This window comes from Carcharodon carcharias, chromosome 7, assembly GCF_017639515.1.
Source record: "Carcharodon carcharias isolate sCarCar2 chromosome 7, sCarCar2.pri, whole genome shotgun sequence".
In the NCBI taxonomy this organism is placed as follows: domain Eukaryota; kingdom Metazoa; phylum Chordata; class Chondrichthyes; order Lamniformes; family Lamnidae; genus Carcharodon; species Carcharodon carcharias.
The window spans coordinates 115,961,794-115,989,197 of NC_054473.1; the positions used below are offsets into that span (position 1 = coordinate 115,961,794).

General features: G+C 43.4%; 1 protein-coding gene across 4 annotated transcripts in view; it reads right to left on the reverse strand.

Annotated features, from left to right (window-relative positions):
• The window catches only part of LOC121279966 (anillin-like), a 73,754-nt gene that overhangs the window by 45,823 nt on the left and 527 nt on the right, over positions 1-27,404 (reverse strand). For 2 of the 4 annotated variants that reach the window (XM_041191587.1, XM_041191588.1), the window contains exons 2-6: positions 18,562-18,686; positions 13,727-13,933; positions 12,908-13,020; positions 10,683-10,749; positions 1,925-2,103 (exon numbers count right to left, since the gene is read on the reverse strand). In XM_041191587.1, coding sequence (XP_041047521.1) covers positions 1,925-2,103; positions 10,683-10,749; positions 12,908-13,020; positions 13,727-13,933; positions 18,562-18,649 — 654 coding nt within the window. In that variant the 5' untranslated portion in view covers positions 18,650-18,686. Of the gene's footprint in view, positions 1-1,924; positions 2,104-10,682; positions 10,750-12,907; positions 13,021-13,726; positions 13,934-18,561; positions 18,687-24,927; positions 25,104-27,404 lie in introns of those variants that run through there. The other 2 variants (XM_041191589.1, XM_041191586.1) reach the window with 2 other exon arrangements.

The window sequence follows — 27,404 nt, forward strand, 5'->3', positions numbered from 1 at the left end:
TCACTGTGCAGCCATGTGTCTGTAACTACAACTATATCATAACCGTTTATATCTATTTGCGCTGTTAATTCATCTACCTTATTGCAAATGCTCAATGTATTAAGATACAATGCCTTTAGACTTGTCTTTTTAACCACGTTGGTCATCTTAGTTTTATTTTGCACTATGACCCCACTTGTTTCTCTCCCTCGTTTTTTCCGCCTTCCACTTTTGCTTCTTATTTGTGTCTTTCGTTTCTAGCTTTGTGTCCTCCTCCTGTCTCCCTGATCAGGTTCCCATCCCCATTCTAGTGTAAACCCTCCCTGACAACACTAGCAAACGCCACCCACCTCGCCACCAAAGACATTGGTTCTGGGCCAGCCAGATGCAACCGATCCTGTTTGTACTGGTCGCACCTTCTCCAGAACCAGTCCCAATGTCCCTGGAATCAGAATCCCTTCCCTCTACACCATTTCTTCAGCCACGTATTCATCCAATATATCCTGTTATTCCTACTCTCGCTAGTACGTGGCACTGGTAGTAATCCTGAGATTACTACCTTAGAGGTCCAACTTCTTAATTTTTGTCCTAACTCCCTAAATTCAGTTTGTAGGACCTCATCCTCTTTTTTTTTTTAAAAACCTGTCGTTGGTACCAATATGTACCATGACCACTGGCTGTTCACCCTCTCCCTTCAGAATGCCCAGCAGCCTCTCAGAGACATCTTTGATCCAGGCAGGAAGGCAACATACCATCCTGGAGTCTGTTTTGAGCTGCAGAAACACCTGTCTGTTCCCTTTACTATTAAATATCCTATCACTATAGCCTTGCCATTCTTCTTCCACCCCTCTTGTGCAGCAGTGCCACCTGTGGTGCCACGGACTTGGCTCCTGCTGCTTTCCCCTGAGAAGTCATCTCCTCTAACAGTATCCTAAACGGTATATCTGTTAGAGAGGGGGATGGCCACAGGGGACTCCTGCACTACCTGCCTTCCTCTACTCTGCCTGATGGTCACCCATTCCCTTTCTGCCTATTCAGTCTTTATCTGCAGTGTGACCACCTCACTGAATGTGCTGTCCACGACAATCTTAGCATCGCAGATGCTCCACAGTGAATCCAACCGCAGCTCCAGTTCTGAAATGCAGTTAGCCAATAGCTGCAGCTGGACACCTCCTGCACACACATGGTTGCCAGGGACACTGGAAGTGTCTATGACTTCCCATATAGTGCAGGAGGAACATATCACAGGTGCAAGCTCTGCTGCCATGACTTCCCTTTAGATTAAGCTGAAAGCCTTAGTTTTTTTCACACCTCTAGACCAGACATTTCCCAATGCCCTATTCTTTAGCTCCACCGAAAGGTCATCCTGAACCATTTCTTACTTCACTAAAAGAAAAGGGCCCAAGACAAAGTGCCACCCAACCATCATCCCTACCCTTGCTGACCTGCACTAGATCAGAATTCTTCAACACATACAAAACTACCCACGCTAATTCTGCAACATTCCTAGCTTCATGGTCTTGCTCATACCCATTGCCCCAGCTTTAAAATATACTTTTCCCCCAAAAACTTAACAATTGGTCCTTCAGTTACCCAGCCATACTTTAACTCATCGCAATCTGCTTTGCTTTATTCCTCAGCTTTATTCCTCAGCTTCAAAAACCTTGTTAAAATACACATCTTGGACCATGCTTTCATTTACTGCCCCTTCCCAACTTCAGCTGCATTCCTACATGAATTGGACCCCAAACCGAGTGCACCAAAACTGCTTTCTGCTAAAAATGATAATAGATATGCTTAATAGCCATGTTATCAGAGTCACCCAAGCTTGTGTTTCAGTAAATATGCTGGAGCAGGTTCAAGGGGGTGAATTGTCTACTCCTGCTCCTATTTATGATCTATTCACCTCCATGTCCTAAATCAATGGATGCAGACTGCAGTATACCTTTTTCATCCGGATGACATGAGCCGCACTGGGAGTAGATTCGTGAAGCAACATTGCCTGAATGTGCTTCGTGCTTGGAGTTATTGCAATGATCTTACAGCAGCTTCCTATTCCTTCCTGGTTCTGTTTCTCATGATTCATCTCTTCAAACCTCTCTCGAACTGACTGCACAGCAATGCCTAGTTTTTTTTAAAAATAAAAAAAAAGTCAACCATGATATTAATACCCGTGCTGAGCTAGACAAACTTATGAAAATAATAGGTTGTGGAATCAAAATCAGAAGCTACACACAGTAATTGCAGAAAATTTCTCTGCAACTCAAAAGCCTAGCCATGTTTCAGTGAAGGATAGTTAGCATCTTCTGTTAAGTGACAATCCAAAACCAGGACAGCACAACTAACTTAAAAGTTTACAACTACATTTCTCGGATGCCTTAGCAAGCAAGCTGAAAGCACTTCATACAAAAAAATTACTTTTTCCAAGTGTAATCCCTGATAATGAACTCTTGCAATGCAATGGGTAGCATCCCTGAGCCAGAAGCCACAAGTTCAAATCCCACTTCCCCATAAGATTTGATGGCCATGGGAGGTGTGCTCATAATTTGGTCAAACAGGTTGATTATCAACCTATAAACCCTTCCAATATACCTATGGCAGGTGGTAAAAGGGGCAAGTGTCTCCTGGTCAGCCAGAACCTGCAGAAGGCAACAGCAAACCACAGTGCCTTGCCAAGCTAGCCATGGACAAACACATGCAAGTCCGTGGTCACCAACACCCTCTTAGGACATACCTGGAGAGAGAGTCACTGATATGTCTGCAAACGTAGTAGAGTTAAATGGTCAGTTTAATTTCTAATATTGATAGGGAAAAAAAATCAGAATCTTTTGCAGTGCAGAAGATAGCCACTCAAGCCCATTAGGTCTGCACTGGCTCTCTGAAAGAGAATCCTACCTAGTCCCACCCCCTGCCTCATCTCCATAACCTTGCACATTCTCTCTTCAGATAGTAATCCAATTCCCTTTTGAATTTCTCAATCAAACCTGCCCCCACCACCCTCTCAGGAAGTTTGTTCCAGACTCCAACCACCCTCTGGGTGAAAAGTTTTCCTCATCATTTTTACTCCTGTCAATTATTTTGAATTCGTGCCCTCTAGTTCTTGATACTTGAGTGGGAATAGTTTCCCACCATTTACTCTGCCCATACCTATGATTTTGAATACCTCTGTCAAGTCTCCTCTCAGCCTTCTTTTCTCCAAAGAAAACAGTCCCAACCTCTCCAATCTATCCTCAGCTACAGTTCTTCATCCCAGGAATCATTCTTATGAATCCCCTCTGCACTCTCTCCAATGCCTTCACGTCTTTCAAATATGGCACTGGAAGCAGCACTCCAGAGGAAGCCTAACTAATGTCTTATACAAGTTCAACATGACCTATTTATTCTTGTACTCAAATTGGCCAGGACTTCAAACTCCCTGCTCTTTTACAGATAGTGAGATCCTTTAAGGGTCTATCCAAAGCAGCAGATTCTCATCTGACCACTACTGAGAACACAGTACTGCTTCAATAATCCAGTCAAGAATCTGTTTTGGTTATTTAATCAGATTATAACCATGACCCATTAGTCAGCATATAACCCACTAAGCCAAGTTTCCATTTCTTCTTGGCCTCCGGTGCTGTGATCTGGGAAGTTGCCATTTTGCTGTTTATGAAAACGCTTCACAGTGGAGGGCACCTCTCAACCTGGGGATACAGGAGAGGTAGCATGCTTGCAAATGTACTTTCTTTATGACCAAATTTAAAAAGTCAAATCACACTTAGGCACATTTGCCCACTTGAACAATGTGCATACAGATTCATTTATTTAGTAACAACAGAGACATTGTACAAGAGCAATGATTCAATGCTTCCATAATTCCCAGATTACGAATCATCCTCTGGGACATATCTGCGTGTAATAGAATACTCTCTGCTTGCCTGGATGAAAGCAGCTCCAACACCACTTCAACCCAACACCATCGAAGATAAAGTAGCCCACTTGATTGACACTCCATACACCACCTTGAACATTCTCCGCCTCCACCATGGGTGTACCATGGTAAGTTGCTGCAGTGAAGCTTGCACAAGACTCCTTTGACAACATCTTCTAAACCCATGATCTCTACTACTGAGAAGGATAATGGCAGTAGGCACTTGGAATACCACCACCTGCAAATTCCCTTCCAAGTCATACGCCATCCTGACTTGAAAATGTATTGCTATTCCTTCACCGTTGCTGGATCAGAATCCTGCAACTTCCTAGCTTATAGCACTGGGGATGTACCTCACCCACCAAGGGTTCACAAGCATGACTCTCAACCACCTTCTCAATGGCAATTGGGAATGCTTACATCTCATCAATAATCATAAAAACAAATTAGCCACTATACTTGTAAAAAGTTCAGAAGGCTGTGTTTGTTTTCCTCTCTTCTAGTTGGACTACTCTGCAGCAACTGATATTGCCTGGTAACTTGGCTAGTAAACATACACTCATTTTTCCTCCTCTGCCAAAGTCTCTGGTAAGGTTGGGCACCTGCACATGGGTGCATAATTCAAGGCTTTCTAATGATTTGCAGTTTGGTACTAATTATTACTTCCTGTTCTAGAGAAAAAACAAGTTTTGTCAGCTTAAATGTAATGTCCCCTTTTGGTCAGTTTAAAGAAATGAAAGGCAGTTATGATGCCCAGTGAAGGAACATGCTAGTCATCACTTTAAACGTGGACTGTGCTCGTATGAAAGTTTCTGGAAATGTCTGTCATGGCAAGACGAATACTATCTGTGGAACTTGTATTGCTACTGTTTGGGGAATTGCCCAAGTCCAGGCACTGTCTCCAAGTTAAAAGACTAGCAATGAGGACGAACTGGTTTCTGCCCAGCTCTAAGTGTGAAGAACTCATCCATTATATTGCAATGGCTTTTAGTCAAGCCATTCCAGATAGACAATACCAATATTGATCATTTGACTGAAACCAGTGGAAATAACGAGTTTAAAAAATATGACGGCCCAGAAAGACCTGAGCAGACTGTTGACAACTCTGCAACTGCTGAGGCATGCAGTAAGGCAGTGTCCTCTATTGCTGGAGAACCTAAAAAGCTTCCTAGCCTGATTCCTAAATCCGTCCACCTGTAACAAATTGGACCTCCTGATACAAAATCCACAAGTGCCTGGCCTTTGTGACCCGCTGAACATTCACCTCTTATGGGGATTCAGCAAAATTCCCGATATCTGACTTTAGCTATTTGAATTACCAGGCCCACACCGGCTGTTCTACAAGAGTCAGACATGTGAGCTATGAACTTTTAATAGAAGTACACTATTCTCTTGTTTTCTTTTCCCTTGCATGTGTGCATGCATGGTGTCAAATGTGGGCTGCTTTATCCTGGATGGTGTTGGGATGAAGTGTTGTTGGAACTGCTCTCAAAGAGGCAAGCAGAGTGTATTCTGCTACACTCGTGACTTACGTTTTGTAGATGGAGGAGTCTTAGGGAAGTCAGGAGGCAAGTTACTCATTACAGAATTCCCAGCTTCTAATCTGCTCCCACAATATTTATGTAGTTGTTCCAGTTCAATTTCTGGTCAATGGCAACACCCAGCATTTTTATGGTGGGGTTTTCAGCAATGGTGACATCATTGACTGTGAAGGGGATATGGTTAGGTTCTCCATCAGAGGTAGTCATTCCTAGTGCTTAAATGGCAGTAACATTCATGCCACACATCAAGTTCAAGTCTGAATGTTGCCCAGATCTTGCTGTATATAGACAAGGACAGTTGATTAGGAGTCATGAACAAAACTGAACACAATCAGCAAACATCGCCACTCCGAACTTCTGATGGTCGTCCAAAATATTGCCCCAAGGAACTCCTGCAGCCATGTCCTGATGCTGAGATGATTGCCTCCAACAACTAACTTGCTCTGTGCCAAGTATGACTCCAGCCAATGGAAACTGTTTCCCCCACACCCAATTTCCATTGTCTTCAATTTTACCAAGGCTCCCTGACACCAAACTCAATTAAATACTGCCTTGATGTCAAGGATAGTCATTTACCCCACCTCTGGAATTCGCCACTTTTATTCATATTTGGATCAAGGTTTGGGGTTTGAAGCCAAGTGATCCTGGCAAAATCCAAATTGAGGCTATTGGTGATTGATAGCAATTTCAATGACCCATTCTATTACTCTGCTGAAAATGGAGTGTAAGCTGAATTGGAGGTAATTGGCTGGATTGGATCTGTCCTGCTTTGTGTGGACATGACATATGTGGGCAATTTTCCACTGCCAAGTAGATGCCAGTGTTGAGGCTTGTTTAGGAGTGTGACGAGTTCTGGAGCACAAGTTTTCAGCACCATAGCCAAGATGTTGTCAAGGCCCACAGCCTTTGCTGTGTACTGTGCCAGTCATTTCTTGATATTACATGAGCAAATCAAGTTGGCTGAAGACTTGTTTCTGTGATGCCGGACACCTCATGATGATGCAGAGATCGACCATCTACTCAGCACTGCTGGTTCAAGATGCTCACAAATCCTTCAGGCTCACCATTTGCATTGACATGCTGGGTTCTGCCATCAGAAGATGGGGATGGTCCTCTTCCCATTTTGTTTAATTGTCTGCCATCATTCAGGACTGGGTGTGAAAGGGTTGCAGAGCTTTGACCCAATCCTTGGCATAGGAAATCAGTTAGCTCTGTTTATAGCATGCATGTTGTCCTGTCGTAGCTTCACCAGGTTGGTTTTTTTTTGATACACCTGGTGTCAACTCCTGGCATGCTCTCCTATATTCTTCACTGAACCAGGGTTGGTTCCTGTAGCTTAATGATAGCTGTAGAGGGAAGGATATTCTATTGGCTTTCAAATTGTGGTTGAATACAATTCTGCTGCTCTGTGCTTCATGGATGCCTGGTTTTGTACTGCTAGATTTGTTCTGATTATCTCATTTTAGCATAATAGAAGTGCCACACAACACATTGGCTGTGCCCTCTGTCTCCACAAGGGCTGCGCAATGGTTACTCCAGAGCCAGGATGGATGCATCGCAGACATGTAGATTGATCAGGACAAAATAGAATAGGTTTTTCCTTCATGTTAGTTCTCTCACAACCTGTTGTCAGTCTAGTTTGGCCGCTTTGTTTTTCATGTCTCGGACAGCTTGGTCAGTAATAGTGCCAAATCAAAGTATCTTACCAAGAGTACATTCTTGCTACCTTCAGTGCTTCTTCAAAAGTGGTGTTCAGCATGGAGAAGCACTGATTCATCACTTAAGGGCAGTAGCGATAATCAGCAATAGATTTCCTAGCTCATGTTCACCCAGATGCCTTGTGGCTTGGAGCCAATGTTCTGGACTCCCAGCACCATTCCACGTGAATGTATACCACTGTACAGCTTTTATGGGGTCTGCTCTGTGTCAGTGGGACAAGATATACCCAGGGATGGTGTTAGAGGAGTCTGGGACGTTGGCCACAAAATTATGATTCTGCAAGCATGACTACGCCAGGCTGCTGTTTGATTAGTCCAACGCAGCTGGTCCAAATTTGGAACAAGAAATGATTTATTTCTTTCTCTCCTGCTTACCTTCATCAAGTCACTTCAGTGAAAAATAGGAATGACGGGTGTATTATTTGACCTGGGAGTGAGATGAAGGGTGGGTGGGGGGCACAGGCAAGAAGCAAATTAGACCAACTTAAATCAGGGCAAGTGCAAAAGGCAATTCAAGACCTTGCTATCAGTGTTCATCTTAAAAATATTGGGGCAAAGCTTTAAAACTTGCTCGAGGCACATTTAATATCAAGTTGACCCATAACTCATTTATGCATTCAATGAAAGGCCAATGGTTTGCATCAACTCAAGACATTACATTTTTACTAATGAAGTTCCTGGGACTTCCAATGGTTTTGGGGTCATATATAATTCCAGCTAATTTTTCAGCAAAAAAAAAAAAAAGTTGGCTTGGCTATCACATCAAGCCAAGCTGGTCTACAGTCCAATTTGCCAAGCCAGCAAATCATTGGAATCAGCCAAAGAACAGCTACACATCCTAAATTTCAGGTGGAAATCTTAAAAAGTCAGGATACTAAACTGAAAGGCTTTAGTACTGCACACAAGTAGATAAGGAATCACTTCTTGTAACAGTCTCTGTTCATCTTGTACTCAGATTCTTTGTTTGTCTCTTGCAAACATTAAGATCTGCATCTGACTTCCTTCCTAAGTATCTCCTTCCTTTTGTCCCCTCATATTCCCCATTTTGCTGTCCTTTTTGTTATCTTCAAATGTGTGCTTCTAAAAATATTTGTACAACATTTTGAAAACATGTTCTGTCCTACAGACTTGGATCCTTGGTGTTTAATTGGATTATTTTTGTATACAATTAGGTCTATCAACACAGTTGAAGTTTAAAATTGAAAATTTAGTTTCTTAAACCTGGAAAAACTGAGCATGGAAATTAATTGATGGTAAGGAAAGATGTGAACTGGTGCATGTTGACATCTTCAACCAGAGTTCATTGCTTATCCTGGAATGACTTCAAGGGATACATAATGGTTTAATCTACAGTTTCCTTCTCCCTCCTAGTGTTCACCCAATTGCCTATTCTGCCCACGTTACCTTTGACTGACGCATGCTGTCTCCACAAATTGATAGATTTACATTTCCATTACTGTTTACAGAATTATGGCACAGGAGGCCGCCATTTGACCCATCATGTCTGCACCAGCTGTCTGAATGAGCAACACACCCAGTGCCATTCCTCACCTTCTCCCTGTAACCCTGCACATTCTTCCTTTTCAGATAACTGTCTAATTCCCTTTTGAATGCTTCAATTAAACCTGCCTACACCCCACTCTGCATTCCAGACCCTACCGACTCACTGCATGAAAAAGTTTTCCTCATATCACGCTGATTTTTGTTCTTCGTGAACTATGAACCAATTCTTGTGCTCAAACCATTACCAGTCCCCTGACCCCAGACGATCAGAGGAACCAGACTGCAGTCTCCACCCATTCTCTACCCACCAGAATTCCATTCCTCCAGCATTGGGTTTCCCCAACAGGCAGGTAGGCAATGTTTCTGTAATTGCTTCGTAAGTCATTCAAAATATAAAATGTACCCTTATGGCTACTACAATGTTTCAAATCATTTTAGTTATATTACGTAGTGGTTTGCAATTTTTCCCTGGATCAGAACAATTTATTTGCACTTACTTCTACTGCTTGTGGCAATATTAATGACCATAAAAGCATTGTGCTAGAATGGCTCTTAAGAATTGCCTACAAAATGTATTGGTGATTGATATAATAATCAAAATTTCTTTATAAATAAATGCACCTAAATCCATCTATCATAGTTTCCATGCTCAGTTTTTCAAGGTTTAAAATCTGCTAAACTTTAAACCTCAACATTATAATTCACTCAACTGAATATGCAGGAGCTAATCATATACACAAAAATAATCCTTATAAACAGGATAATGATCTAAGTCTTTAGTGCAGAGCACATTTTCAAAATACTCAAACTTGTTTCTTAAATTTTTGTAAAGTAACAAAAAAGGAAATGCATAATGGAGAACATAGAAACATGGAAAATAGGAGCAGTAGGCCATTCAGCCCTTCGAGCCTGCTCCACCATTCATTTATGATCATGGCTGATCATCCAACCCAATAGCCTGCTCCCGCTTTCTCCCCATATCCTTTGATCCCTTTAGCCCCAAGAGCTATATCTAACTCCGTCTTGAAAATATACAATGTTTTGGCCTCAACTACTTTGTGGTAGTGAATTCCACAGGCTCACCACTCCCTGGGTGAAGAAATTTCTCCTCATCTCAGTACTAAATGGTCTACCCCTTATCTTCAGACTGTGACCCCTGGTTCTGGATTCCCCCACCATCAAGATCATCCTTCCTGCATCTACCCTGTCTAGTCCTGTTAGAATTTTATAGGTTTCTATGAGGACCCCCCACCCCTCATTCTTCTGAACTCCAGCAAATATAGTCCTAACCGACTCAATCTCTCCTTATGTGTCAGTCCCACCATCCGAGGAATCAGTCTGGTAAACCTTCACTGCACTCCCTCTATAACAAGAACATCCTTCCTCAGTTAAGGAGACCAAAACTGCACACAATATTCCAGGTGTGGTCTCACCAAGGCCCTGTACAATTGCAGCAAGATATCCCCGCTCCTGTACTCAAATCATCTCACTATGAAGGCCAACAAACCATTTGCCTTCTTTACCACCTGCTGCACCTGCATGCTTACCTTCAGAGATTGGTGTACGAGGACACCCAGGTCTCATTGCACGTTCCCCTCCCTCAACTTATAGCCATTCAGATAATAATCTGCCTTCCTATTTTTGCTACCAAAGCAGATATAGAACATAGGACAGGAGCCGAAGAGAAAGAGATAGAAAGGAAAGGAGTCAGAAACAAGATCCTAGCTTGTACGGAAGAGACAAACAAAGAATGAGTGCAAGACAAGCATACAATCCTCATCACAGTGCACTACTATAGGGAGTCAGTTAGTTAATTATAAAAGCCCTCACTTTTGAAATCTTTTGTACCAATTTTTTTCTGTTGAAAAACTGCTAGCCTCTCCAAGATGCATATTCACATTCACATGCCAAGAGTGAACTTGCAATAGTTTCAAGAAGTGATCTAGTCACACCAAAGTACTTTTGATACAGTTAGTAATTTTAGGTACTTTATCACCACTCAAATTGAAGACTAATACAGATTATACTCACTTGACACCTTTGTAGTTTTTTCTTTTGTGCGACTTAAGATGACTCTCTCTTCAGTCTCCTTTCTGACCTGCTTCAACAGAGTGAAAATTTATGAAGCAAATGTTGTTTATTAGGGGATCTAACTTAGATAATACCAATAGGACATGAAAGTGGCACACAGGTCAGCTGTGCACAGGCTAGACCAAGTTATAAAAGAAAAACACAGTACCACAATTCTCCTCTAGTTAACCACATCACATTCTTTTCTAAAAAGCTTCACACAAAATCTTTAATAGGAAAGAATTTAGCTTAGTCCCAATGAGATCAACATGCTCTTCCTGGCGAATGAATACCTTTCTTCAGGTACAATACCTCAGTTTCTTTCAAGTGGTTAGCAATCATATGGGAATCTAGAGGGGGAAAACTATTTAAATAAATAGAGGAGGACTCACAACTGATCTTAATCCCATGGCATCATTTTTCAGTAGAGGATATTGGACAATCAGGAGTTGGAGCTTTTAAGTTAATTTTATCCAACTTGTTCAGCCCCCCAAACAACAATAGTGTCCTCGCCGTTAATGGACCAAAGATTTATCCTGTGATCTTGGTGATGTACATAGCTTCAGGCTACAGTACAGTACTGTAGTGATGCAGCTCGAGTTTGGCAATATGGTTTAGAAGAAAACAAATTCCTCTGACTTGGCTTTACAGCAGAGAGGGAATATGGGACTTTATAGAATTGGGGATGAGAATCAATTCACTGGTGAATGGTTGGTGAGCAATAGCAAACAGGTCAGAACATGGGAAATATGCTCCAACAGTAGTGGTTTGCAGCTTTCTAAGTGATTTCAATAAACATTGAACTTTCCAATTGGTGCCTAAAGATACAATTGTACAGATGCAAGAAAATAAAGATTCTAATTACAATATGGAGAGCATTGTAGCTGTTCTGTTACTACAGGGAAAATCCAGACGCATGGATTATAATCCAGAGAATACAAATCAAAATATCACAATATAGTCTGAAAAAAATCACCTAGTTCACTAATATCGTTTAGATTATGAAACATGCCACTTCTGCCTGGTGTGATCTTTACATGGCTCCATCATTAATGTTTGACATTTAATTGCCCTCTGAAGTGGCCTAGCAAATTGTTTTCAGCTGCAAAGTACTACAATAAAAGCAATTCAATAAAAGGTTCATTAACTCAGGATTGTTAGAAATGGGCCATAAATGTCAGCCTTGCCAATGCTGAAAATTTTTTTAAAATGAGTAAACTTTAAAAATCTTGTGTTATGGAGGGAGGGTGGGGTTGGTGCATTGGGGCTCAAATTAAGATTAGGAAAAAGGGTTAACAATGAAAATATTTATATTTTTTATCCAACAAGATTCAGTTTAGTGTCTAATGTTGCATTATCGATATGCCCAGTTAATATCACAGCATCCTTACAGCCAGACAGGCTCTGGCTGAATTTGAACATGTGGTGAGGAGGTGGGATGGAATGTTAATCTCAATAAGTACCCAACTGTGTTGATCTGGAGCATTATAGCAATTTTGACAGAACAAATGGAACACTGAATCTTTAGCATAGTGGCACATTTGGCTGGAAGGGGCAGAGTATAACTATGTATAGGTGCTTTACGCTCTGTAAGTAGTGATCACATATCCACACAGCTGTAGGAAAAATCTAGCTTTGTAACTTCATCATTGGATTGTCTTCATAATTATCACTGCAGCCAAACCTTGCTGTTCCCATTCATTTGTTGGTCTACATAGAAGTCAGTAGAAAACAATGGAGCAAATCAGGCATTGCTTCAAGTTAAACATGCAATAGGAGCAACCACTGATTTTGTAAATTATTAGCCTATTATATATAGTATTGTCTATAACAGGAAACAGGAAAGGTGCAGGAATAATTAAACTCAGATCAGTTCACATCCAGCATTATGATGTTATCTTATTAAAGGCCATTTAGGCTATATTACTTATTCCTTGCATATAGTATACTGGCATTGAATGCTTACACATCACAAGACTATGTCACTTAGAAAAGAACGTGCAAGATAACCATGTCCTTAAGGCTCAGTTTGGAGAAGGAATGGAAGATGGGGAAGGAGAGAGGGTGGAAACATTTCAAATAATACCAAAAAGCATTTTCAATGAGTTCGTATTTTCCCTCCCCACAGCCTAGATAATAAAAAAAAAAGAAAATGATCACATCAAATCATGGGTGGATTCAAGTACCTTCTTAATAGCAGGTCTGGTTAGTTCATCTTTCCAAGAGGAGTTGCCTGTTTCTTCTGGAGAGACTTGCCCATTTTTCATGCCCAAAGATACTTCCGTACCAGGAGAAAATTCTGAGAGATAGAACAATAGTTGTTGGGAGTGCTCCCATTAGTTATTGGATATCAGCTCTCCACTTATCTCACGTAAACAAACCATCTCCAAAGCATCAAAATAATGTTCTTTGCAAGATCATGTACATCTTTAGCAGAAGTTAAAATCCTGAGATTAATGAGTCATTATGCATAAACTACTAGGTTATTTTGAATTGTTTTTAAACTGTAGATAGAGGTTGAATGCCACAATAAAAGATTGCCACTAAGCATTTAAGTTTACATTTCCATATTTGTTTTGTTCAAGTACACTTGAGTGAGACAGTTATATGCAATGGAACAGCATTGCAATTGCCAAAAAAAAAAAAAACAACCTTCATAGGAGGCACAAATTAAGCAAGTGTGCATCAACAATTAGTGTGACAAAGATAGCTCCTTCAACAGATTCAGAATGGAGCTACATTCCTAGTTTCTATGGAATCAGTTTATCTTAGCTTTGGTAGCCGTATGGCACAATAGACCACAGCCATTGGCCTCAGGAAAGAACGAGACTTCTCACTATCACAACTAGGTGAGGTAACAGAGCTACTAGCGTCTACAGAGCTGTACTTGTAACTGGCTGCAGAGAGGAAAAAAATTGGAAATAACTTGTATCATACTAAACATATCATAAACTTGTAAAGAAAGTTTTCCTTTTTTTTATAAAACAGCATGGCTAAAGTCATACCTTCAGAATCCCAAGCTTTTCGCTGTTCAGCCAGTCTATGAAGCCTTGATTTCACTGATGGAACCACAGGAGTATCTGGTTTGATCTCTTGCTCGAGGGCTCGAAAGTTCTTGGAAGTAGTAAGAACAGATTCCACAGGATTAACGTTTTCTCTTTCTTCATCCAAGAAAGAACACTTCTGCCTCTTTAGAGAATCTAGTGACAGTTCTGGAAATCAGAATTCCATTAACAAATCAAGTACACTTAAATTTACACAGAGCAACAGGTAACCACTTCAGAGGCAATCCCCCTTTTAAAATTATCATTTTTATCTTGTCTACTTTGGTCAACTATTAATACAATTTGTTAAAATAGCAAGACATTAAGGGCGGTAGTTTGGAAGAGTTAGTCTGACTGAATGTCCTTTGACAGCACCTGCCAAACCTTCAACCTCTACCAGGTGGTCTACTAGGTGTTAAAGGGTAGGTATCCCCATGCATCTGATGCAAGTTCCCCTTCAAGCCACACACCAGCCCGACAACTTGTGAATGTGGAACTGAGCCACAGACTATGCAACATCTCCTGCAATGCATATCGCTAGGTGAACCCTGCACTGTTGCAGATCTTGCCAAATTCAACAAAAAGGTGCAAAAACATGTCCAGTTCTGCCTGGGCCATGTATAGACTGTCCATGGACACAATAAGACGACCATCTGACTTGGAACTATAATCACTGGGCAAAAACCCTAGAACACCCTTGCTAACAGCCCTGTGGGTGTACCTACACCACATGGTCTGCAGCAATTCAAGGCAGCTGCTCATCACCACCTTCTCAAAGGCAATTATGGGTGGGCAACAAACACTGGCCTAGCCAGCGACGTCCATATCTTGCAAAAGAATAAAATATATATAGTTTGTGAAATTAAGTGCAACAAATGGTAGACTAAAGTGATACAACCAAAAATGATAAACATTGTCTAAATCACATTGTGGAACCCGTAGCACAATTGTTAATTTAACATAAGAAAAAGGAGGGGTAGACCACATCAAGCCTGCTCTGCCATTCAATATGATCATGGCTGATCTTGGGCTCCAATTCCATTTTCCTGCCCGCTCCCCATATCCCTTAAATCTCTAAGAGACCAAAAATCTGTCTATCCCAGCCTTAAAACGTATTCACCGATGGAGGAGCATCCACAATCCCTAGGGTAGAGAGTTCCAAAGGTTCACAACCCTTTGAATGAAGGAATTTCTCCTCATTTCAGTCTTAAATGATTGGGCCCTTATCCTGAGACTGTACCCCCACGTTTTAGATTCCACAACCAGCAGAAGCAATCTGCAGCTACCCTATCAAGCCCCTTCAGAATTTTGTAGGTTTCAATGAGACCATCTCTCATTCTTCTAAACTCCAGAGCAAAAAAGTCCGATTTACTCAGCCTCTCAAAATAGGACAACCCCTTTATCCCAGGGGCCAATTTAGTGAACGTTCACTGTACCTTCCTCCAAGTATTTCTTCTCTTAAATGTGGAGACCAAGACTGCACAGTACTCCAAAATGCGGTCTCAGCAAAACCCTGTACAACTATAGGAAGACTTTATTCTTGTACTCCAATTCCCTTGCAATAAAGGCCAACATGCTATTTGCCGTGCTAATTGCTTGCTGCACCAGCATACTAACTTTCGGCATTCCTATATAAGCACACCCTTTAAACAAGTTAAAGGTTTCTCACCTTTTGAAAAATATTCTACTTTCTTTATTCTTACAGGCAAAGTGAATAACTTCACACTTCGCTATATTATACTCCATCTGCCATCTTGCTGCCCACTTATCTAACTGGTTTGCATCTCTGCAGCCTCTGTCCTCCCCACAGCTTACCTTCCCACCTGTCTTGGGACCATCAGCAAACATTACTCTCTGAATCTTCATCCAAGTCATTAATGTAGCCCCATTCATGCCCACTCTCTTTTCCATTTGTTAACCAACCCTCTATCTGTGCTAACATTATCCCCATTCCATGAGCCCTTATTTTGCCCATCAACCTTTTGTGCAGCACCTTGTCGAATGCCTTTTGGAAATCCAGGTATACTACATCTACTGGTTCCTCTATCTACCCTAATAGTTACATCCTCAAAGAAGCACAATAAATTTGTCAAATAGGATTTCCCTTTAGTAAAGCCAAAGTTGACTTGTTCTAATCAGACTCTGCTTTTCCAAGTGCATTGTTAAGACTTCCTTAACAATAGATTCCAGCATTTTCCCAACAACTGATGTTAGACTGGCCAGTAATTCACGCTTTTCTCTCCCTCCTTTCTTGAAAAGTGATGTAACATTTGCCAACTTCCAATCCAGTGGGACCATTCTTGAAACCAAAGAATTTTGGAAAATCATTGCTAACACATCTGCTACTTCTGCAGCTCTCTCTTAGGCTGTAGGCCATCAAGTCCCAGGGATTAGGAATTTGTTGGATTTTAGTCCCTTTAGTTTCTCCAATACTTTACCTCTGCTGATATTAATTTCCCTAACTTCCTCTTTCCTTTTAGCCTCTAGGTTATCATTTATTTCTGGTATGGGACTTTTCTTTTCCACTGTGAAAACAAACAAAAATATTTGGCGGTGCCAAATCAAGTGAACAGCTTTGGCCTGGATCAAACTGAATTTTGAGCAGCACTTATCCAAGCAAGTGGAAGGTACTCCATCACACTCCTGACTTGTGCCTGGTTGACAGTGGACAGGCTTTGGGAAGTCAGGAGGCGAGTTACTCACCCCAGAATTCCCAGCCTCTGAACTCCTCCTGCAGCCACAGTATTTATCTGGATGCTCCAGTGATGTTTTTGGTCAATGGTTACTCCAGGATGTTGATGGTGGGGTATTCAGCTATGGTAATGCTATTGAACATCAAGGAGAGGTGGCTAAGCTCTCTTGTTGGGGATGATCACTGCCGACACTTGTGTGGCATAAATGTTACTTGCTAATTACTAGACCAAGTTTGAATGTTGTCCAAGGAGTTACCCAAGGAGTTGCAAATGGAACTGAACACTGTTTACCAGTGCACACATCCCACTTCTGACCTTGGGGAAGATCTATGGTGAAGCAGATAAAAGTGCTTGCGCCAAACTGACATCAGGCATAGGAACTTAGGAGTCGACCATTGATCCTGCTCCACCATTCAATTAGATCATCTACCTCCATGCCACCTCCTGATATCATCTATATCCAGAAATCTATCGATTTCTATCTTGAGTATGCTCAGTGACTGAGCTTCGATAGCTCTTGGGGTAGGGAATGCCAAACATTCACCATCCTCTGAGTGAAGAAATTCTCCTCATCTCGGTCTTAAATGGCCTGTCACACCCTGTAAGAATATTGTAAGTTTCAATGAGATCACCTCTGATTCTTCAAAACTCTAAAGAATACAGGCCCAGTTTCCTCAATATAAGACAATTCTGCCATCTCAAGGATTAGTCTGGTAAATATCCATTGCACTCCCTCCATGGCAAGTATATCCTTCCTTTGACAAGGAGACCAAAACCATACAAAACACTCCAGGTGCTGTCTCACTAAGGCTCTATACAATTGCAACACGATATCTTTACTCCTGCAGCTCAGATCCCTCGTGATGAAGGCCAACATACCAGTTGCCTTCCTAATTGCTTGCTACACCTGCACGCTAGCTTTTAGTGACTCATGAATAAGGACACCCAGGTTCCTCTCGACATCAACACCTGGGTTTTTTTTCCACAAAAGTGGAAAATTTCACACTTATTCACATTATATTTCATCTGCCATGTTCTTGCCCACTCAGCCTGTCAAAATCCCCCTGAAGCCTCCTCACAACTTATATTCCCACTTAGTTTTGTGTCACCAGCAAGTGTGGAAATGTTACAATTGGTCCCCACATCCAAATCATTTACACAGATTGTGAACAGCTGTAGTCCCAGCACTGATCCTTGCGGTGCCCCTGCCATCCTGAGAATTACCCATTTATGGGCGACACCCACATCCCATGAACCAATAAAGGTTCAGGAACAGGTTCCTGGAGGAGGTTGATGTCCTTGTGTACAAAATATACTTCACCACTACTCATCCCCCAAAATATTTTTTTGATCACTTTTGAGGGTTGAGAAAAAAATCCCAAAATTCTATTTTTACTGAGACTAGTTTTTTTTAAAAATATAATTAATTACGTTTTCTTTTGTACCTTGCAGGAGTTTACAAGGGTGTTTAATTGCAACATGACAATGTTGACGAAAACGCTTGTCTATTTGAGTCCATATTTTTAATATGCTTATGCAAAAAATGGGACTCAGCAAATAGCAAACGGATGCAAGTTTTGGATTTCAAAGCATTTGCAGTGGTCTGGGGCAGTGGGCATTTCCACAGGCAGGTAAATCTTAGCCTTTGAAGAAAGAATTCAGAATAGTGAAGGGGAAAGTATTATAAATTAATAAGCTGGGTAGGTAAATGGACATTCCATAGAAGAACAAACAGCCAAGGAAGAAATAATGGGATTTAGAACAGTACACAAACTACTGTATTCCACTCTTTCACAATCACTTTAAAGAGGCCCAGAAGAATGTCATAAACATGTTGACGTAGTTCAAAAAAAAGTGTTGGTGTCTCAAAGAGAGGGGGCAAAAATGTCAGGCTACCGGTTGTGGATAGACATTGCATGTTCCAAGCAAATTTCAACTCTGAACCACCATCGGACCCAGTATGTCAGGAGAGAAAAATAAATTTGACCCCTTAAAAATGCATGTAGGGGCAAACAGAACAGACCAGAAGATTCTCTTCAGTTTTTTTAAAAAAAACAGCTCAGAAGCATTGAGAAATGCTTGCAATTTAATATTCCAACTCACCGCTGCCATTTCCATCACTGTCTACGGGCTGTTGTCTCAGTCGTTTCAAAGGGCCTCGCAACATTGCTTCTACAGTGTGAAGAGACATTTTTTCTTATCCTCTTCTTTTGGATACAATTTTCTGTCTGCGACCCAAGAAAAGAAGGCAGGCCTGAATAAATAATCATGCACTGTATGTTTTACATTCAAGTGACTCTAGAGCAGTTTGCAGATTGCTTTCCAAAAATATAACAGGGAAACAAGATACCGCTGTGGCGATTTGAGGTCCAAAGCAGCAAGCAAGTCAAAAATGCATTCTACTTGCAATGATCACTGCTTACACTATCCCAAAATTCATTATCAGAATGCAAAAGTGCAGGCTTTAAACAGAGTGATTGGCAAATGCTGATAATTTAACAATGATAGTCCATAGATTCCTGATACAGGAATACAGCCAACGGAATAACAAAACTACGTAATATACGTGAATAGCGTACCCATGACATCCTCCAACTAATTGTGACCAATATATTTTGCAATGCGTTATGCCATTAATGCAAAATGACTATCACCAGGGTGGAACTGTGCACTTTTAAGGGTCACAGTTTAATTGTTTGGGTATATGGACAATTGAGAGCAAGGGGTCAGTTTCTTTTTCCTTGAGGTCTCAGAAAATTTGTAGGCTATGTGAGCTTAAGGGTGAATTTTCCTGCCAATTCCACGTATTTTGAGCCCTGATCAAGAGATTGGAAGTACGTGTAAATTTCAGGCTCCATGTTCTTTTAAGATTGTGTATGGGCTGTGACAGATGCACACTAAACAAAGCTTTTTCTAGAAAAATCTCCCATTGGCACTGCTCAGTGGGAGCCCGAGGTTATGCGGCTGTAAGAGATGGATGTCGAATTTGGGGAAAGAGGTGCACATTGGCAGTAAAAGAATTTGGAAAGAAGTCTGCAAGGGTCTTCCCAGAAACAGTGAAGCTTTCCTTACCTGTTGTGTCGTTATGCTCAGTTGCATGCCAGATACACAGCAGAGTACATTACACAAAGTGCACTATTTTTAATTGCAAGTTAATTGCCTTGGCATAGCCATAAAAAACATTGCATCTAGATTGCACTTTGTGTACCACATACCAGATAAACCAAACAAATCCAGGTATCAAGAGAATGCTGCATGGCTCTGACCTGGACCTTGATGTCTACAAGCATTTTCTAATCTGTATAGTCCCACACCTAATAAATAGATTCATTGTTCTGCAAAGCACAGCTTCAGCTCAATTAGACTTTGTGGTCTCAAAGCTGAACAAGCTCCAACTTGGCAGCAATACATTGGTCATCACATGGTACACCATTTCTATCTTCATAGGGCATTTGATTTTTTTAAAAAAGTGAACTGCTTGCTTTGCTGACAGAATTGAATCCTGGGTTTATGGTATGCTTTCATACTCAGGAGTGTTATCATACAGTTCTTTTGCCCATGAGCCATATCTGGGTGTAATACAATGCTTTAACACATCCTGTTAGGTTCCCAGTGAATCACCATTGAACTCAATGTAATTTGAGTTTGCTGCATTTTGTACAAAGCTGCCCTATAAGAAAGTAGGGCTTAGAAGTAGATTTAGGCCATTCGGCCCTTCAAACCTTCTGTGTCATTTGATAAGATCATGGCTGATCTGGTTGTGATTTCAGCTCCACTGCACACCACCCCCTCCCCCAACACCAAATAACCCTAGAATCCCTTGTCTATAGGAACATAGGACTCAGGAGGAGCTGGCCATTGAGCCTTTGTCCTTCGTGCACCCTTTGCTGCATTTAAGTAGGGAAGAAAGTGAGACAAATGTACCTTTAAGACACCGCATCTGAAGTAAATATAAAAGACTGCCTTAAAAAATCAAGACAAAAACAAAGCCATGGCCTACATTCCAATGTAGCATGCATTGGAAATGCCACTTAAAAACACAGACCTGTTGTCCATAAAAAAAGTAAATTCAGTGGTGTTTATAACTTCTAGAACCATATACCATTTGAGTACTGAAGCACACCATAGGCCCAGGATTCAATTGACAGCAACAAACAGCTCACTTTAAAAAAAATCAGATGCACCAGAAATTAAGTTTAGAAACATTATGCAGAAATAGTCTTAAAACACCCAGGAGAGTCCTCCTGAGAGTCAGCTGTGGCTTACTTGGTAGCACTCTCGCCAGAGTCTAAAGGTTGTGGGTTTAAGCACCATGCTGAGGGCTTCAGCACAATCATAGAGGTTGACACTGGGTGAGTAATGAAGGAGTGCTGCACTTTGAAGGAGTCACTGTCTTTCAGATGAATCATTAAACTGAGGCTCTCTCAGGTGAACGTAAAATACCCTGCAGCACTATTGACAAGAGCACCAGGGACTTATTCCCAGTATCTTGGTCAATATTTATCCCTCAATAATAACAAAAACAGAATTACCTGGAAAAACTGAGCAGGTCTGGCAGCATCGGCAGCGAAGAAAAGAGTTGACGTTTCGAGTCCTCACGACCCTTCAACAGAACTAGGTGAATCCAAGGAAGGGGTGAAATATAAGCTGGTTTAACATCAACTCTTTTCTTCGCCGCCGATGCTGCCAGACCTGCTCAGTTTTTCCAGGTAATTCTGTTTTTGTTTTGTTATTTATCCCTCAATCTTTGGAGACTGAATACGGTGTCTCACTGTAGTGAGCATTACAGACAAAGAATAAATCCATCATATCTAAGAACTTTTCCAAACAGATCACAAACAACTCATTAGTTCTGCAAACACAACAGTACTTGCGCACAGCAAGATCTCAAAGAAAAGGTAAGTAACTAGCTAAGATGTTATGCAATGTTTATTATAACATAAGAAGCAAGAGCAGCATTAGACCATGTGAGCCTGGTCTCCCATTCAGTAAAATCAGAGCTGCTCTTGAAGTTCAGTCCACCTGCCCTATCCCTCAAGTACATTAGCATCCAAAAAAAAAAATCTATCCTTGAAAATCATCGACTAACCATCTGGGTTAGAGAATTTCAAAGATTCACAATCCTGAGTGAAAAATTTCTCATCTCAGTCCTAAACGTCAGTGCCTTACCCTGAGACCACAACTCCTAGTTCAGGATTTTCCAGCCAGGGAAATCAGCCTCAAGCACCTATCTACTCTGATATTTTACCATTTCAATAAGATCACCTCTCATTCTTATAAATACCAGAGAATATAAGTGCATTCAACTCCTAGATCTCTCCTCAGCCCATTTGCAGTTAAGCAAATTAGGGACAGTATCAAATTGAAAAAGACATATGATACTGCAAAGATTAGTGGTAGCCCATAGATTGTGGGAAATTTTAGAAACCAGCAAAGGGCGACTAAAAATACAATAAAGAGGGAGATGTTAGAGTACAAGAAAAAACTAGCAAATATAAAAACAGACAGAATAAACTTCTATAAGAATATAAAAAAGGAAAAGAGTAGCTAAAGTGAATGTTGGTCCCATAGAGGATGCGGCTGGGGAATTAATAATGGGAAACAAGAAAATGAGAAAGACTGAACAAATATTTTGTATCTGTTTTCACAGAAGGCACAAAAAAAAACTGAATAGAAGAAAATCAAGGGGAAAAAGGGAAGGAGGAACTTAAAATGATCACAATTGCTAGAGAAGAATTACTAAGGAAACTAAGGGATTAAAGGCTGACGTGTCTCCTGGGCTCGAGAGCCTGCATTCTGATGTCTTACAAGAAGTGGCTGCATTGGTTGTAATCTTCCAAAATTCCTTAGATTCTGGATTGGTCCTATCAGATTGGAAAACTATATAGGCCAGTTAGCCTAACATCCATCATTGGGATAATGCTAGAATCCATTAAGGAGGTAGTAGCAGGACATTTAGAAAGTTATTACAATCAGCCAGAGTAAACATGATTCTGTGAAACAGAAATCATTGCTTGACAAATTTAAGAGGTCTTTCAGGATGTAACAAGCAGGGTGGATAAGGGGAACCTGTAGATGTTATGTATTTGGATTTCCAAAAAGCATTCGATGAGGTGCCATAAAAAAGGTTACTGCACAAAATAAGAGCTCATCGATAGATAGAGGACTGGCTTACTAACAGGAAATAAAGTCCAGATTAACGATCATTTTCAGGTCAGCAAACTGTCACAAGTTGAATGCCATATTGTGCTGGGCCCTCAATTATTTATCTACAGTAATAATTCAGATGAAGGGACTGACTGTAATATAGGCAGATTTGATGATACAAATATAGCTAGGAAAGCAAACTGTGAAAAGACAGTCTGTCAGGGATCTCGATTAAGTTAGGTTAAGTGAGTAGGCACAAATTTGGAAATGTACTGCAATGGGGGGGGGATGAGGTTGCCCACTTTGGCAGGAAGAATAGAAAAGCAGATTATCTAAATGGAGCAAGACTGTGCATGAATTTCAAAAACGTAACATGCAGGTACAGCAAGCAATTAGGAAGGCAAATGGAAAATTGGCCTTAATTGCAAGGGGATGGAGTAATAAAAGCATGGAAGCCCTGCTACAACCGTACAGGACATTGGTGAGACTGCACCTAGAGTACTGTCTCTTCTTACTCAAGATATATTTGTATTGGGAGCAGTTCAGAGAAGGTTCATGGGATTGTTTACTGGTATAAGGTAGTTGTCTTATCAGGAAAGGTTGAGCAGATTGGGCACATACTTGAGTTCAGAAAAATGAGAGGTAATCTTGTTGAAACACAAGATTCTAGGGGGTTTGACAGGGTGGATGCTGAGAGGATGTTTCCCCTCATGGGCAGATCTAGTACTAGGGAACAGTTTAAATCCCCTTTCATAAGAACATAAGAAATAGGAGGAGTAGGCCATTCAGCCCTTCAAGCCCACTCTGCCATTTGTGAAATCAATGCTGATCTTCTATTCCAACACCATTTTCCTCCACAACTCAGTCCTAAATGGCCTGTCCCTTAATCTGAGTCTGTGCCCCCTGGTTCTAGGCTCACCAGTCAAGGGAAACATCCTTCCTGCAACTACCCTGTCGAGTCCTAAGAATTTTGTATTTTTGAATGAGATCACCTCTCATTCTTCTAAACTCCGGAAATTAAAGGCCCAGTCTATTTCATCTTTCCTCAGGGCAATCTCGCCATCCCAGGAATTAATTTAGTGAACCTTCATTGCATTCCCTCTATGGCAGGTATATCTTTCCTTAGGTGCGGAGACCAAAACTGCAAACGATACTTCAGGTGCAGTCTCACCAAGGCTATTATAATCGCAGTATGGCATTTTTACTCCTATACTCAAATATTCTTGTTCCAAAGACCAACAAACCATTGCCTTAACTGATTGCTGTACTTGCAGGTTGGCTTTCAATAAAAACTAACACCCTTTGCCTTCCTAATCGCTGGCCATACTCAACTCTGAGATTCACGTACAAGGAGCCTCAAATCCCTCTGCAGATTGACATTTACTAATTCATCTTTTTATATCAAAGTTCTGCTTTTTCAATCTTTCTACCAAAATAGATAACTTCACACTTCCCCACATTATACTCTTATCTGCCAATTACTAAACAGTCGATGTACCCGTGCAGTTTATGCTCTTCACACAGCCAAGTATCAGAAATCTTGGACACAATAGTTCCCTCATCTAAGTCACTGATATAGGTTGTAAATAGCCGATCTCTATAGCATTCCACAGGTTAAACACCACCATCCTAAAAATGACCCATTCATTCTTGTTTTCTGTTTGTAAACTAATCCTCAATCCCATAGCTTGTGCAAGATGGATTGTGGCCTGAGCAATTTCGAAACACAACTCTACATAGCATTATAAGGCCTTAAGTGTCTGCTTGAACCAGAACAGAAAGAGTCACTAACATCTTATTCAAGGAAATATAGATTTTACCCTGCATTGTGCTCTCAAGAGCAGAATTTAAACTTAATTTTCGACTCAAGCAGCATTGCCAACCTAGTCCTGATCTGTCCCAGGTTTAATCAACAACATATACTGAGTTAGCCAACAGGCAACCGGTCTCTTTCCTAGATGTGAGGAAGAGAAATAATAATGTCCAGGGTCCCATTCACTTCTCAATATCCCTGAAAGTGTACACATCGAAATCAGACTACAGGATCAAGTTCAGCTGAAATCGCTCCGCGTCCGGGTTCAAACTTAAAAAATACAGTATAACTCAAATCATTTTATTCAGAACAGAGGAAATTGGAGCATACCAGTGTGGTGTAATTGAGTAGACCCAAATAGTCATAATCAACTTCAAAACATTCTCACTTAAACATATTGTCACTCAAAAGCAGATGCAAAATTCATTTTCTTTAAAAAACAAAAGACTGCAATTGCATGACATACGTTATTATGCATAATGGATAGCATCAATATGACAGTTGCAAACCTTTTAATTTTAAACTGTCCTTCAACTCATTGAGCGGCAAGCACATTCACAGGCCCTGGAGGAATTTCCAAACTAGGGCGTAATCTGGCAAACTTTCACTGGGCAAATTCCATTCAGCTGAGAAATTCTTAGACTTAACTTCAAGCAAAGATCCGAATAGAGGAGATTCCAAAAAGGGGGGAGGGGAACAGGTTTACTTTTACTTTCCCTCTTTAACCAACTTATGACATCCGCCTTAATGTCAACAGCGTACAGAGTCAGATTTTGTTTCACAGAGCTTCTGTTTAAGTGCTTTATGACAAGTTGTGGGTTTTACTGGGGTGGGGGAATGGTGAATTGCTACGAAGTTCACTTAAACACTCCGATCTTTAAAAAGGTAATGTGATTTTTTGGAAGGAGGGGCACCAGGGAGGGGGTGGGGGCACGACACGAGCAGTAGAGGGAGACAGGAGGAGAAAGGAGAGGCATGGGGGAATGTTGGGGGGAATGCAGAATGGGTGTGGTGGGGGGGTGGGGAAAGAGAGAAGACAGGAGAAGGAGGGGTGTCTGGGGGAGGGGAGGAGTACACAGGAGAAGGGGCGACGCCTGGTATAGGGGGTAGGGTGGGGGAAGGAGAGAGAAGGAGGGGCGTGCCCGGGGTGGGGTGGGGGACACAGGGGAGGGAGGAGGAGGGGCATGCCTGGGGTAGGGGACACAGGGGAAGGAGGAGGAGGGGCGCGCCCGGGGTAGGTGACACAGGGGAAGGAGGAGAGTGGGGCGCACCCAGGGTGGGGGGGAAAAAACGGGGGAGGGAGACAGACACACAGGGGAGGGAGGAGGAGGGGCGCGCCCGGGGTGAGGGGGGAGACACAGGGGAGGGAAGAGGAGGAGGGGCGCGCCCGGGGTGGGGGGGGGGGGAGACATGGGGGAGGGAGGAGGAGGAGGGGCGCGCCCGGGGCGGGGGGGGGGGGGGGGGGAGACACAGGGGAGGGAGAAGGTGGGGCGCGCCCGGGGTAGGTGACACAGGGGAGGGAGGAGGAGGAGGGGCGCACCCGGGGTGGGGGGGGGGGGGGGGGGGAGACAGACACACGGGGGAAGGGAGGAGGAGGGGCGCGCCCGGGGCTTTGGTGGGGGGGGGGGGGAGAAAGAGGAGCGGCGTGCCCGGGTGGTGAGGGAGACACGGGCGAGGGAGGAGGGGCGCGCCCGGGGTGGTGGGGGAACTACGGGGGAGGGAGGAGAGATACGGGGGAGGGAGGAGGAGGAAGGGCGCACTCGGGGTTGGGGTTGGGGGGACACAGGGGAGGGAAACGCCCGGGGTGGGGGGGAGAAGACATGGGTGAGGGAGGAGGAAAAGGGGCACGCCCAGGGTGGGGGGGACCACAGGGGAGGGAGGAGGAGGGAGGGCACGCCCAGGGTGGGTGGGGGTGGCGGAAACACAGGGGAGGGAAGAGGAGGGGGGGCGTGCCCGGGGTGGGGAGGAGGGGCGCGCCTGGGGTTGTGGGGGTGGGGGGGGGGGTGACATGGGGGAGGGAGGACATGGGGGAGGGAGGAGGAGGGGCGCGCCCGGCAAGGTGTTGGGGGGGGGGGGGGGGGCACGTGGGAGGAGAAGGGGCGCGCCTGGGGTGGTGGGGGACATGGGGGAGGGGGGAGGAGGGGCGCGCCCAAGGTGGGGGGGAGACACGGGGGGAGGGAGGAGGAGTGGCGTGCCCAGGGTGGGACCACACGGGGGAGGGAGGAGGAGGGGCGCGCCTGGGGTGGGGGGGAGGGGGAGAGATACGAGGGAGGGAGGAGGAGGGGTGCGCCCGGGGTGATGGGGGGGGGGAGGAGACACGGGAGGGAAGGGGAGGGAAAAGGAGGCGGGGCGCGCCCGGGGTTGGTGGGGTGGGAGGGGAGGAGGGGTGCGCCCGGGGTTGGTGGGGTGGGAGGGGAGGAGGGGCGCGCCCGGGGTTGGTGGGGGAACTACGGGGGAGGGAGGAGAGATACGGGGGAGCAAGGAGGAGGAAGGGCGCGCCGGGAGGGGGGGGGGAACACGGGGGAGGGAAGAGGAGGAGGGAAGAGGAGGAGGGAAGAGGAGGAGGGAAGAGGAGGAGGGAAGAGGAGGAGGGAAGAGGAGGAGGGAAGAGGAGGAGGGAAGAGGAGGAGGGAAGAGGAGGAGGGAAGAGGAGGAGGGAAGAGGAGGAGGGGCACGCCCGGGGTGGGGTGGGGTGGGGTGGGACACAGGGGAGGGAAGAGGAGGAGGGGCACGCCTGGGGTGGGGCGGGGGGAAACACAGTGGAGGGAAGAGGGGCGCACCCGGGATGGGGGGGGGAGACACGGGGGAGGAGACACGGGGGAGGGAGGAGGGGGCGTGCCCGGGGTGGGGGGGGGAAGACACGGGGGAGGGAGGAGGGGGCGTGCCCGGGGTGGGGGGGGGGAGAGAGACACGGGGGGGGGGAGAAGGAGGCGTGCCCGGGGTTGGGGTTGGGGGTCACGGGGGAGGAGGAGGGGCGCGCCTGGGG